Source organism: Diaporthe citri, assembly GCF_014595645.1.
Source record: "Diaporthe citri strain NFHF-8-4 chromosome Unknown scaffold_1, whole genome shotgun sequence".
Classification (NCBI taxonomy): Eukaryota; Fungi; Ascomycota; class Sordariomycetes; order Diaporthales; family Diaporthaceae; genus Diaporthe; species Diaporthe citri.
The window spans coordinates 2174743-2188704 of NW_025064846.1; the positions used below are offsets into that span (position 1 = coordinate 2174743).

The following is a 13962-nucleotide window of genomic DNA, read 5'->3' on the forward strand; positions in this document are numbered from 1 at the left end:
GGCTGGATAGCTTCTAGACGCGGTACATGGCGCAGATGTACAGAGCCTATGGGGCCCTTTCCGAAGATCGTCCACGCTCTCGGGCTGATGGAGCCACAGGGTCCTCCACTAAAACTCTCCCCGTGAACCCTTGGGGAAGAAATGCCTGGCAGCCAGCCAGCCCAGGCGTGCCATGGCTGCTTGTCACTACATTCGGGCACCCGAGTCCACTCTTTCGACCCCAAACTTCAGACCTGCGAGGAAACCCCCAAGCTTCTCCAAGATTTGGGAAGATCTTTGATGGACTATGGACTCCAAATTGTCAAAATGCCCGAAACCGTCGAGCTACTCTGTCTCCATCTCAGTAGAGGCGTGCCGTACCGCAGTCCCATTCTAGCTCCACGACTACTCCATGAAGCATGGTAGGTGCGAGGATCGCCGGGGAAATGTGGTGGAGAGGGCCAGGCTTCTCCGCTGCGCATTATCAGTTTCCCTCAGCTGTTCGAGCTGCGAGTTGAGAACACTTGCGCCCATCCTTCGTGGCCGCTCATACGATCAACGCGGGCCTGTTACTGGCAACGCAGCAAAGAAAACTCCTTTCCCCCGACCCGACTTCGGATGTTTGTGATTGGGCTAGGCTTTACGTCATTAGACTGTCAGAAGAGGGCAGTTGGGGGGTTGCTCGTCAACGCTTCTGCTTAATCTCGGCGTCGATGCTGAACCGGCATGTGCCCCGAGTCAGGCAGTACCAAGGGAGGCAGGCAGACCGGGAGGCACGCGAGAGCCAAGGCGGTGTTTTGGGCCTGTTTCGCCTTCTCTTGACTCGCAGCGAGGCCTGGAAATACTGTGTACCGCAGTGTAGGGAGGGACTCGCAAGCTGTCCCGTGCCTTCTATCCCAAGCGTCTGGTAGACCACAGGTGGTTTGTTTTCTGACCTCCGTAATTCTCACGCTACCACCCCCATTCCATTATTGTTACGCCAAGGAACCGACCGACCTCCTCTCGTTCTACAGCCGAGGACCGGGAGCGTCTTGTCTGGCCTGGGACTGATCTGAAATTGAGACAGGGACTTGAAGCAACCTCCGTTGGAGTTGACAGCGCTCCCCGAAGCCATCGTGGGCTCATGTCGTGCAGAGAAGCTCATGCAGTGATTGCTATTCTTGTCAATTCGTTCCCGTGTTCATGGACCATAGATTGCATCATGCCCTCATGGTGACGGTACTTGCAGGGAGACTTGAGTTTGAACTGTGCCTGGAAGTCAGGATGAAGGGCCCAGTGATTCGATCAGTCGTTTCTGGAAGCATACGAGCTCTGGGACCAACCTTGCTGCTCCCCCAACGCCTAGACGAACGACTAGCGTCTTCACCACGGCTGCGGGACCACTGCATTGTTCGTCAATCTGCAGCACCCCGTGAGGGGACACACTTGCTCCAACGCCGGCATGTTCGGGTTGCCTGTCCATGCTTGTACATAGACAGCTACTGTTCACTCCTACAATCTTCAGACTTCAATCGGCCTTGTGTCCTCGCGTTCAGCGAGATCAAATCTCGGTGTTCATGGTGTACATCAGCGCAGGTGGGAATACGGGCACCTCGAGTTGTGAGATCGATAGTCGACGACCTGGATTGCGAGTGCGATCACCCCTTCACCTCCAAGTATAGGGTGCAATGCACGTCGCCCGTCAAGCGGTACGCCAAACATGCTGGGCGGTGTCGGCGGCAAGAAAGGTCAGGTGTCCGTAATCGTCGAGTCGCGTGGATCTGACACATCATGACACTCGTTTCCTGGATATTGCAACCCCAAGCAATGGTAGATGACTCGAGTAGTCAAGCAGACATAGCATGACAACGATCTCGTTGGAGCTTGACGGATTTCGTGCAGCTAGTTCGCAGCTTCGCTATGCGCACTCAAGCAGTCGGAAGAACCAGAATGATAACGTGTTTCGACTGATTAGATTAGAGAGACAGGATGGCAGATTGGGTGGGCTCTGCTTCCAGGGAGGGTGCCGGTACTTTTCCAAGAGGTACTGCCGACGGTTGTGCCGAGCTCGTCGCAGTGTGTACCTTCGGGTGCACAGCGACTGGGAGAGTGACTAAGAGCCAACGCGCGTCCCACACAACGGTGCCCTGGCCACCCAGCAAGGGTCGGGGATGTAAGATTCGGCCGGCATTGACGTTACACTGGTGCTGGCGCGAGTTCAGGACTGCCATGACTGCGTCCTGATGCAACACTCGCCAGGTGTGCCAAGTGACGACGATTCGTGTGGACAGGAGCGTTCCATCCGCCTAGCTGTCTCGCGCGCACTCTTATTGTCCATCAGGACTGTCCGATGCCATCGACGACGCAAGAATCGTGCATAGCCCGACGTAGATGGGCACCAGGTGAAATAGAAAAGCTCCATATCAAGCAGTATAGTCAAGCTGTGGCAGTAGATTCCCCTCTCTGCCTCGTCCCCACCATCTGAAGGACCAGGGGGTGGTTGATGCAGGAGTTGCTACATGAGGTTAGCTTGCGGTGGCTACGTTGATCGCTGCTTTGTCATTGCTTGGGAGAGCCGGTAGAATGTTTCGATTGAGTACATGCAGTCTATGCCCAGCCTGGCAGCCCAGTAGGTGTGACGGGCGAAACAGGGCAACGACAGCTCTGTATCCGGCCTATCGAGCAAAGACGAGCGAGCTTGCTGGCTGCTGCGATGCCTCGACCGGGCCGGGCTGGGCTGAGCTCGACCCGTCGTGTGGTGAGCATTGATGCTGAGTCTCATACGCGCGGATGGGACGGATCGTCGGCTGCCCAGTGCGAATTTGCTCGACCTCGTCACAAGGCCGATGGCGGTGCTTGTTTCGTCGAGGGAGAACGGTGAGTCGGGGCGGTCAGCCACTGCGTTGTTCATACTGTGTGCGGCGCCTACTGTGGCATCGTATTCTACGGAGATCAGGATGAAGGGCTTACTCGTGGGAAAGATGAGGCGAGCGGCGAGGGCCTAAAGATACAGCAGGGAAAGAAGTAAAGACAAGATGAAAGAGGAAAAAAGATAGAAAAAAGAAAGGAGAAAAGCAAAAGCCAAAGGAAAGGCAAAAGTGATAGTGAACTCGTGAATGGGGTCTGTCGGGCAGAAAGTGAAATATCAGCCCTCGTCCGTGCTGTTCTGTTCCTCCACGCTCCATCTGTAACGGGTCAAGGGAAGCAGGCAAGCGATGAGGTGTGCTTGAAATTGACCAGTCGGCGGCGACCACCCGGCCAAAACAAAAATTGGAAGAAGAAAGTGCTGCCGCCGGTGTCTAATCACTTAGGAAAGTGCCTTGTCCTTTCCAATCTTGTACTACGCATAGCACCATCGCACACCAAGTCGAACGGAGAAGGGGCGTTGCCCAGAACTGTGTTCATCTGCTTGGCTGTCCCCTTCCTGCCGTCTTGGAGGCATCGCTGCACAAAGCTGCAATTCACCTTCTGTCGTTGTTCTCTCTGCATCGTTCGCACGCACGGCTGCCCCCAGACATCGCCAACTTCGGAAGTCCTCCACCAAGCAACGATCCTGCACTCTGCACGCTGCGGTCAGCGGAGTCTACCCCAAACTCTAATAACGACGTCTTTCTTTCGCATCCCCCCACCCTCCCTGCCATAGTGTATTGCGACACCCTTAGAGCAGCTCCTAAGCCTCCCGCCCATCCAGCCGCTTGGTTCGTATCCACCGGCACCCGTTTCGGAGCGAAGCGTCGCACGTTCTCTGTACGTACGCCGAGGTATGTCAGATCCAACTGCTCCTCCACCAGCAGCTACGGTATTGCCAGCAGTGCACGCCCAGTAGTCCAGCGCACAGCCTAGAAAGGCTGAGAGAGGCCAGCGTGCCAGCGCGCATGCGTGCGACCTCGTCACTGCGGAACAGACGGCAGAAGCATGTGCATGCTGTGCCAGCTCTCTTGATCCACGGCTTAGCTCGGGTCTCCGTGTGGCTGCTTCGCACAGGCGTGGGAAGAAACTTCCTCCCTCCATCACAGCGCAGCGCAGCGCAGCGCAGCGCTGCACAGCTTGGTGCAAAGTATCTGATATAGACGTCTTTCTAGAAACTTAAAACGTCGAGTGGACGCCGCCAGACGCACCAGACGCACCTCGGGCGAGCTCGACTTCGGAGTCTGGCAGCCAGCGACAGCAAGCACCGCACACAGTACCCAGGGTACCTAACGCGGCCCCCCGGTCCGTCCACAACCAGCTTCCCTGCCCACTCAGTCCACTTTCGATCATCCACTTCCCGACCTGGTCCCTTCAAGACGAGGGTACCCCCCAAAACCCACCAGCTTGCACCCAAGCTAGCGCCCCTCGCCCTGGTCCGTACCGGTACCTGACGCTTTTGTATCTCAACGGCTGCGAAGAGTGGGTAACGTCGAGGGAGAACCCACTTGAAAACTTGCCCACTTGGCTCGGTACCTGGCAGAGTTTTTTTTTTGTACTGGCGCGACGCTTCCGACAGAAAAAAAAAAGAAAGGAGAGATATTTGAGGTACATCAACCCACATCATCCCACCTCCCTCCCTCGTCCATCCATTTGACAGAGTTTAGTCTCCACTTCGACATCTACTGCCGGGACCCAAAAAGGAGGAACGCCTTTTGTCCACTCCACCAACACCTCCCAAACGGTCTTCAGCCTCATCTATCCACTTCTTACCACAACCCGCTACCACCGCCAAACCGCATCTCCACCGTGGGGGATCCTCAGACGCGCCTCTGCACACAGCACCGCGTCGACCCTCGAAACACCAACGCAAACATCACGCAAAACTTTGCTGCCTTCACATAGCCAGCAATTCAAGCGTGTGTTTGTCTGTCTCGATCCTCCGGCACCACTCGAACAATTAATTTACCTTGTGGTTTGCGCGTCGATTTCCTGTCGCCCGGGTGCAGTTGTGAGATTGCCCTTGCCGCCTCGGCCAAAGAACTCGAACACATCCGCCTGCGCAACCCTGTCCTTTCGTCCCCCTACCCTCACCTCGAGACCACGTTCGAGTCCCTAGCGCAATTGATTCTTCGGATGCTGCCTTCGCGGTTCTTGCATCAGGGTAGACATAGAGCTGGATTATGGAACACAACCACTACTCGTCTAACGTGATCAACACTACGACGGCTTCTTATCCATCCCATTCGGCGATTTCCCCCCACCACCTGCAGAACGGCCAAAACCAGACTTTACCACCGCTCCAGCCTCACAACCCAGCCATGTCTATGTACGCGAGCCACCCGCACACTCCTCGGACGCCTGCAACCCCGAACACGCCCGCCTCCATGGGCGGCTACGCTCCTCCCCCGCCACAGCCCTCCGGCAGAGGCTCGTATCCCATGATGCACAATCCCTACCAACACCAGCAGTCTTACGCGACCTCCTCTGCCATGATGCCCCAGGCCTCCGTTTCTGCGTCTCACCCTCAACCGATTGCGCCGGCGCCTTCTCCAGGCGGCCGTGTCCCACCTGTTCTGCGACCCATGCCGGCTGGCGGTGTCATGCCACAGAGCGGCTTGGCCTCTCCCTACGCGCAAAGCCCTATGATGTCGCAGCCATCGATTCTTCACCAGGAGAACGACCAACCTACTCATGTAGTCGGCTCCCAGGGTCGCAGAGGTATTCTACCGAGCGCCCCAGGTAGGCCCGCGGCCCCGCCCCCCGGCACTGCCGCAGCCAAGGCTCAGATTCCTCAGAAGGATGCCGACGGGAAGTTTGTACGTACAATTTGACCCCCCCTGGTGTCCCGACTCATTTTCGGGAGTCCAAGACGACGGGTCAAGTGGATATCTTTGTGATGAGTAGCTAACATTTTTAAGCCGTGCCCCCACTGCACGAAGACCTACCTTCACGCGAAGCACTTGAAGCGTCATATGCTCAGACGTAAGCGGTCACCGTGTCCTGAGAGCTGAGCAAGAACTGACTTCAATGGACAATATAGACACTGGAGACCGTCCCTACATGTGTGTGCTCTGCCGGGACACTTTCTCTCGAAGTGACATCCTGAAGCGTCACTTCCAAAAATGCTCGATCCGTCGAGGCAACCCTACAGGAGCCAGCCATCTATCTCATCCCCACGCGCACGTTAAGAAGGCGCAGCAGGCTGCCGCTAAGGCCGCGCAGCTTGGGCACGATGGAGACATGATGAACGGCATGAACAATGTAACGGGAAACCCCCACATGGTTCCCTTTGGGCTGATTCCAGCAGCGGACCAAATTAACCACATGAATGACCAGAACCAGCTCTCTCGACAGTCGAGCATGAACCGCCTCGAGGACACCAATGGTGAAGAGCGGAGGAACGTGCCTGCACCAGTCATGGGTGCTTCGTCGCAGCAGCAACAATACAATGGCAACGTCCCGACGTCCATGTCCACGAACATCAACCCCCAGCTGGCGAACTACAACATGTCGCAGAACCAGAACGGTGTGCCCATGTTCAATGGTGGATCAAACCACAACCAGCAGTCGGGCTTGGACTGGCAGACCATGTTCACACAACAAGGCGGTGCGCAACATACTTATCCAGTCCCTACGTCAACCTTTCCTAACCGACAGCAGACCGCAATCAAAACCGAGCCTAATCTCGACCACTCGAGACACGATGGCCAGCCCCCCTCAAACCCGGCCAATGGTCACTTTGGGTTCTCTACCGGCGGCCGCCCCGTTGACGATGCGACTTATCGGCACCTGTCAAACCAAATCATCAATTTCTTCTACTCGCCTGGCATCATCTCAAGCCACAACAACGACATGAACTTGTACTTCTCAGCAGAAAATGTTCAGCACTTCCTCAGCCAGTACGCACACTTCCACCGGCATTTTGCAATTCTACATATGCCAACTTTTGAGGCTGGCAAGTCTTTCACGGGACTCCTTACTTGTATGTGCTGTATCGGGGCTTGCTACTCAGATCGCTTGTCACCTTCACACGTGCGCCTCATCACCGACTTCTTGAAGTCTGCTCTGGACAGAGACCCGCAAATTCTCTCCCTCCTCAACGAGAACCCTCAGACTGGGGTCGCGAGGCGTGAAGGCAATTTGGAGGCGCTTCAGGCGCTTGTACTTCTTCAACTTCTTCTCATCTGGAACGGCACCCCTCAACAACGACAGTCCGCTCGTCAGGTGTACTCGAGGATCGTGCTGCTTGCGCGGAAGTCTGATCTGCTACGTGTCTCTCAAGGACAGCCACTGTACAGCGCGCTTCATCAACCCGGCTTTAATCCCTCAACTTATCATCCATCAGAATTTGACTGGCATTCGTGGATCGAACAAGAGAAGCGAAATCGTCTCATGTTCCTTATCTTTGCGACGGACACTGCCTTGGGCCTCTACTTTAACATTGCGCCTCAATTTGATGTCATGTCACTCCAAATCCCCTTGCCTTGCGACGATGCAGCATGGGATGGAGCTACAGATGCGAGATCTTGCGCTGAAGCCTTGGGTTTATATGGACCAGAGGCGGCCCAGGTTCGTAATGTGGATGGCACGCGCAGAGCAAAGCAGCCCGAGATGCACCTCGCCCTGAACGCCCTGTTGCACAGCTCTTACCGGATTCAGACAGGCACGACAAACCTGACGGGCAAATTTCTGTTGGTTCATGGCATTCTGGCCCTCATACGTCGAGCTCAAATCGAAGGAAGCTCGGCTCTCAATTACGGCCAAGCATCATCGTTTGCCAACAGTGATTGGGTCGTCAATACTGGACGGGATGATGGCAGCGCGCCTGGTAGTGCGAACAACAGTGGCCGCAACACTCCCGCTGACGGAAGCATGTCCGCTCAAGCTTTCAAGGCTATTCGCACAGCACTGGACAAGTTCAAGCAGAATTGGGACTTTGATATTGTCAATCAGTATCCGCCCTCGTCGCGGAACCCTCGCCGGCAAGGCTTCTCGAAGGACGCAATCCCTTTCTACTGGCTCGCCAATTATCTCCTCAAGAACACGCGTTCAGGGGACCTCGATATGGAGTCTGAGCAGCGATTCTCACAAGTCATCCATCTTCTCAAATTTGTCAATAATTATGTGCGCTCGGATGGGGCATACAGAGGCGAGGAGTTGGGGTCGGTTGATGCGATTGACAAGGATTACGGCGCGACCGATTGGACGCTGGACATGGCGAAGTTGTTCAGACCATTTGTTGATATGGCAGATTCGCCAAGCGTCACGTCGGTCAACATGAAGACGGAGGCGGCTTAGCGGTGGCCACCATGACCGCCTGAGGACCCAGGACCCCCTACCCTACTTTTTTTCTTCTTTTCCTTCGTGTCAAAATTTCCGATATTCTCTTTTTCCGAAAAACCAGAGGCTCCGTCAGCATTGGTGGCGTTTTGGAAGTGACCTTCCGGCCCTCAGTCCGAAAAGTTCGATTCCCCCTGCATATCAGACTGGCGGCTTGCTGGTGGCATTTTGCTTTGCATTTTCAGGTGGTCGGCTATGATAGACATTCCCAGATCCAAGGGGCTTCGCATTAGACATACTTTAGACAAGAGTGCATCAGAAATAGGCTGATGACATTCGACTGAATGGAAAATCAGGTTGTCATAGCGTTGATCATGGACAGTCCTTTCCCATCCCATCCCGAGAGACAGATTACAATTGGCTGGTGTAACGCGGGCCACTGACTGTCTTGCCTCGTGATATGCCTAGAGCGTCCTTCAGTCACTATTTCTTGAGCTATCCCCCAATCTTCGTTACTATAAGAATACGGAGATTCGTACCTACAAAAACAGAGCGCACGCCGGTAACCAACTCACGCCATAACTACAGCTGATCAGAGCACATCACCCAGGCCTAATTTACACACCTACACCCAACACCCATACACCTAATACCCATATATTCAATACCTACACACCTAACACCTACACACCTAACACCTACACACCTAATACCTATATACCTCCTAATTTAAATGAATTGGGTGTGTGTAAATTGAGTGTGGGTGTTGGGGTGGGTGTTGGATGTGTGATTTCTTACGTGGTTTAGTGCTGGTGATGTACCGGTGTACCCTCCGTTTCTGCAGGTGCGAATCTCCACGTTGTACTATAAGGCTTGCTCTATTTTCAAGCCGTCTGAGAGCAAGCGACTTGTCGTTTCGGTCTTCTTTCAGATGCCAACGCGGCCGTGTCTGATGGTTCCTGACTAGGACCTTGGAGTATGGCACGCAGTTCCTGCGCATCTCAAAACGCCGGCGTGTGGCTTGACCAACACAACCTTCCAGTAGGACAATTTCACACATATCGTAGAATCGTCAATACCTGTGTCACGTACAGCGGTCTGTCTTGGTACCTCCTCGTGTGCCCCAAGTACCTGGCGAACCTCGGGGATTACTGCGGGCTAAAGCCACCCCTTCCCCCTCCCCCCTCCCCCCTCCCCCCGGTGTTGGCCTGAGGTAGTGTTCTCGAGGGGATGTCGGCCTTCCTTCTCATGGCTTCTCGTCACGGTCTACTACGTGGATCTTGGGTTTCATCATCTCCAACGCGGCCTTATCCTGTTCGGATGGGGTGTAGCCAAACCTCTCTTCTGCACGGTCAGACATGTACAGGCCAATGAGCCCCCATCCGAGTAGCCCGACACCTACACCAAGCCTTGCCTTTGAAGAGAGGCCTTGGTATGCTCTTGGGTAGTTCTGTTAGCATGAACAGTCCAGTGGAATAATGTTTGTCGTCTGGCCGAGTCTTACCTCCAGAGTGACATGATTCTATGCCTCGTTTCTCCTAATTCGTTGTTTCCCCTTCCGTTCCTCTGCGGAATTGAAGTCCCCGTTCGAGCTGTCACTATAAGCTCATGACCGCTTTTGCAGCTGCGACGTGTAAGAAGATTGGTCGCACGGCAACTTACTATTGACCTACCAACTTGGACGAAGACAATTAGGCTGTGTGTTTCTCTTGAAGTTCGATGCAGGTCAAGTGGCCTAGTAGGTACCTAAAGGTATGCGAATTGGAGATCGATGTCGTTGAGAAAGTGGCTTGCATTGCATGGAGGCTCTGCGGCAGGCAGTCTGGCTATGCGACCCCTGTGCCCCCAAAGAGCATCCTTCCCCACGCGGCTAGGCGGCTGGCTTCGCCGCTGCCAAAATTTTGGGATCGCACTTGCCGGCGCAGCGACCCAAAAACGGGCCTCGCAGACCTCACTTAACGTCAAGCCTCCACCGCGTCACTTAGTTCATCAGGACGCCGAGCCAGACGAAGACAAGACCGGCGCAATCCTCACCATGGCGAGCCTCAATTCTGCGCGGCCGTGCCTTCAGCGCGCTCTGCAGTCTTGCCGGCGAAGCGGCCTCACAGCCTCACAGCGACCTCTCGCACCGACGCCCGTCGCAACAGTGTCCTCGTCCCTCTCGAGCCTCCAGCAGACCTGTCTCTTCTCCACGACCGCCCCGCTCAGCAAGCGCCGCAGGAACCGCGACCACAACCGCAACCGCGGCCTCTCCGCGGTCCGGGGCACGGGCCCGCGCGAGGTGCTCTCCGTGGACAATGAGCCCCTGCCGAGGCCCGTCGACCGCGACGATTTCCCGGTGGTCGGGACGGACGCGGACCACGGGTTGTGGGACTTCTTCTACAGCAAGGACAAGCCCCTGAACACGCCACAGGAGGACGCCGCTCACGGGCGGTCGTGGAAGGTGGAGGAGCTGCGGCGCAAGAGCTGGGAGGACCTGCACAGCCTGTGGTGGGTGTGCGTGAAGGAGAGGAACAGGATCGCCACGGGCAACTGGGAGAGGTCCAAGGGGAAGTATGGCTACGGTGATAACGAGAGCAAGGCGAGGGAGATGGAGGTATGCGTCCCTTCCTAGGGCTCGTCGTGACATTGGATGTGCACGGCGACCATTTCCCAGTTTCGCGACAGCTTTACTGATTTCTACTTCGCTATTCAGGTACGGAAGACTCAGGCGGCGATCAAGCACGCCCTTACGGAGAGGTTCTACGCGTGGGAGGACGCGAGGAAGCTGGCCGAACAAGACCCTGAGGTCGATCTCTCTGGAATAGGACCGGCTTACACGCCCGAGGGCTCACATCTGGAATCTGAGGAGGCGGCTTGGGAGGAAGAGTCCAAGGAACAGAGTACGGCCGATGGGAGATCAGAGGCGGCCAAGGAGACCAAGTCTTCTGAAGAGGCGATTGACCCGTCAACGATACCCAACCCAGCAAAGGCTCATGCGAATGCCCCTAGGGTATGAGCCTTGAATAAGACTCTGACGGAGGTGCCGTGGCTTCCAGAGCAGGCGGCAGTAAGGATGCAGACGATGCCTACCCCTTTTCATCAGTTCAAGGACTCGCCTCGAAGGGTTGGACCGAGAAGGTCGGTATGAGTCCATGTACCAAAATTCACTGTGCAGAATGACATTATGCTCAGCCGCGAGTTGTGCCAGGTGACGCTTCTCCGTAGGGTCCCAGGATGCATGCAGCCATGGCTAGAGCCGGCCGAGTTGAGATGAGTTGAGATGAACGTGGTGTTGAGATTGTTGTGGCTGATCTTTGGGACCATATGCTTTCCAACCCCACTAGAGGATGACCACTGCAGCAACCACGGGCAGGCTTCTAGCCACGTAATGCGAACCTCCATCGCAACACTATCGACCTGCCACTTAGATGAGCTCCCAGGAAGCGAGGCAAGGTCGTTACGGGGAGGCCGATTGTATTTCGCCTATGGCAGCTTGGACGCTCGGGTGGTCCCAGCTGGTGGCCAGCTCCAACTTGCAGCACTGCAAAGGGCAGGCCAATCAGGGGAAGCGGGTACTGCTTAGCTCGGCAATGGAGCTCCAGTCCCTCTGGATGCAGGTGGGTTGGAGTCTCGGACAGCTCAGCCAAAACACACCGACTCTCCTATTATTGACTTGACCTGCCTCGACTTTCCCTTTGGCACCGAGCACTGCACGACCGCATCTCTTCACCCTCGAAACTCGCCTCGATCCTAGACAGTGCTGCATCCTCACAGCCATATCCCATATTCCAGAACCAGAAGCAACCGCAAACATGGATGAGATTGCAAAGGAGTACGATGTCATTGTGCTGGGCACAGGTATGTCCATGTCATTCGCGTTTCCAACCCCGCAATGTGGGGTTCGCTCCCGTTGCCTCTCCTGAAGCCATCGCTGCGGCGAGCCGCCCTGTGCCGGAGCTGCTGGGCGATGTGTCTCGAAACTGACAGTGGTGTTACTCGGCGATAGGTCTGACCGAATGCATTCTCTCTGGGTAAATAACTCCCATGGTTGTCCTGGGCCGTTCGGTCGCTCTCGGGAGCCGCAAGCTGACGATACGCCTCGCAATCCAGTGTGCTCAGTGTCAAGGGCAAGAAGGTCCTGCATATCGACCGCAATGACCACTACGGCGGGTGAGCCACCTCCTTCCAGTCCGAAATACACCGGATGTGTCTACTTCGAATATGCGCTGACCATCATCGGCACAGTGAGGCTGCCTCTGTCAACCTCGAGACTGTATGTCCCTCCGATGCGCCTCCCTCTCCTACCCCACGGTTCTAACACCCCTCCTAGCTCTTCAAGAAGTATGGCAACTACAGCCAAGGAGACGAGCCATGGAAGAAATACGGACGCCCCAACGACTGGAACATCGACCTCATCCCCAAGCTGCTCATGTCCTCGGGCGAGTTGACCAACATCCTCGTGTCCACCGATGTCACCAGATACCTCGAGTTCAAGCAGGTCGCAGGGAGCTACGTGCAACAGGGCTCTGGGCCCAAGGCCACCGTCGCCAAGGTCCCATCCGATGCCGGCGAGGCCCTCAAGTCGCCCCTTATGGGCATCTTCGAGAAGCGCCGCATGAAGAGCTTCATTGAATGGGTTGGCACCTTCGATGTCAAAGACCCCTCCACACACAAGGGTTAGCACAAGCCCCCGCGGGACTCTTCTTCCCGCCGCCAGACAAGTTTGGAGACCAGTCTGAACTAACACGTTTCAGGTCTTGACTTGAGCACATGCACAATGAAGGATGTGTACGACAAGTTCGGCCTCGAGGACGGCACCAAAGACTTCATTGGCCATGCTATGGCCCTGTATCTCGACGACACATATGCCACCAAGAAGGGCACCGCCCCCGAGGCCATTGAGCGTATCCGCCTGTACGGCAACTCGGTGGCCCGGTACGGAAAGTCCCCCTACATCTACCCTCTGTACGGACTCGGCGAGCTGCCCCAGGGCTTTGCTCGTCTGTCTGCCATCTACGGCGGCACCTACATGCTGAACACCAGCGTTGACGAGGTGCTGTACGAGGGTGAAGCGGCCGTCGGTATCAAGGCCACCATGTCTGGCATCGAGCCTGAGATGAAGTTCGAGACCAAGGCCAAGATGATTCTTGGCGACCCATCCTACTTTCCCAACAAGGTCAAGGTCACGGGCCATGTGCTGCGTGCTATCTGCGTGCTCAAGCACCCCTTGACGGGCACCAACGACGCCGACTCGGCACAGCTGATCATCCCTCAGTCTCAGGTCGGCCGGAAGAACGGTGAGTCCCCCTTCAGAAGCCCCCAAACTTGCAGCCTTTACTGACTTGGACAAGACATTTACATTGCCTGCGTTTCTTCCGCGCACAACGTCTGCCCCAAGGGCTACTGGATTGCCATCGTCTCCACCATCGCTGAGACATCCGCAAACCACCACCTGGAGCTCCAGCCCGGTCTGGAGCGCCTCGGCAAGATCGAGGAGCAGTTCCTGGGAGCCCCCATCCCCTTGTACGAGCCCCTGGACAACGGCACCAAGGACAAGATCTACATCTCCAAGAGCTACGACGCCACGAGCCACTTCGAGACCACAACCGATGACGTCAAGGACATTTACCGCCGGTGCGCGGGTGAGGAGCTCAAGGTGGAGGGTCTGCGGGAGGGTATCCAGGTTGCTGAGGAGTAAAGGTAGCGACATGAACTGGGAGGGAGTTGAGGGAAAGATTCGATTGTGGGCTCGAACTGTTTGACACGGCCAGGTATAGGCCGAGTTCAATTCTAGTAGTGAAAGGGCATATAGCAGACACGAGGATTCCGTGC

At 55.9% G+C, this 13962-nt stretch overlaps 4 protein-coding genes across 4 annotated transcripts; 3 read left to right on the forward strand and 1 right to left on the reverse strand.

The window, feature by feature from the left end:
* Window positions 1-5186: 5186 nt before the first annotated feature.
* On the forward strand, window positions 5187-8166 carry INS49_000564 (uncharacterized protein; the record flags this gene model as incomplete). Its single annotated transcript, XM_043161401.1, has 3 exons — window positions 5187-5684; window positions 5826-5850; window positions 5909-8166. 3 exons carry the CDS (start codon window positions 5187-5189, stop codon window positions 8164-8166), a joined length of 2781 nt encoding a protein of 926 aa, XP_043029907.1.
* Window positions 8167-9394: 1228 nt separating this feature from the next.
* INS49_000565 (uncharacterized protein) lies at window positions 9395-9666 on the reverse strand (the record flags this gene model as incomplete). Its single annotated transcript, XM_043161402.1, has 2 exons — window positions 9395-9587; window positions 9653-9666. The coding sequence occupies 2 exons, from the start codon at window positions 9664-9666 to the stop codon at window positions 9395-9397; spliced, it is 207 nt and encodes a 68-aa protein (XP_043029908.1).
* A 517-nt stretch (window positions 9667-10183) lies between these two features.
* Window positions 10184-11146, forward strand: INS49_000566 (uncharacterized protein; the record flags this gene model as incomplete). The annotated part of the gene is made up of 2 exons (XM_043161403.1): window positions 10184-10744; window positions 10844-11146. The coding sequence occupies 2 exons, from the start codon at window positions 10184-10186 to the stop codon at window positions 11144-11146; spliced, it is 864 nt and encodes a 287-aa protein (XP_043029909.1).
* Window positions 11147-11942: 796 nt separating this feature from the next.
* Window positions 11943-13828, forward strand: INS49_000567 (uncharacterized protein; the record flags this gene model as incomplete). The annotated part of the gene is made up of 7 exons (XM_043161404.1): window positions 11943-11988; window positions 12137-12161; window positions 12241-12300; window positions 12376-12403; window positions 12461-12806; window positions 12885-13427; window positions 13482-13828. 7 exons carry the CDS (start codon window positions 11943-11945, stop codon window positions 13826-13828), a joined length of 1395 nt encoding a protein of 464 aa, XP_043029910.1.
* Between the last annotated feature and the right edge of the window lie 134 nt (window positions 13829-13962).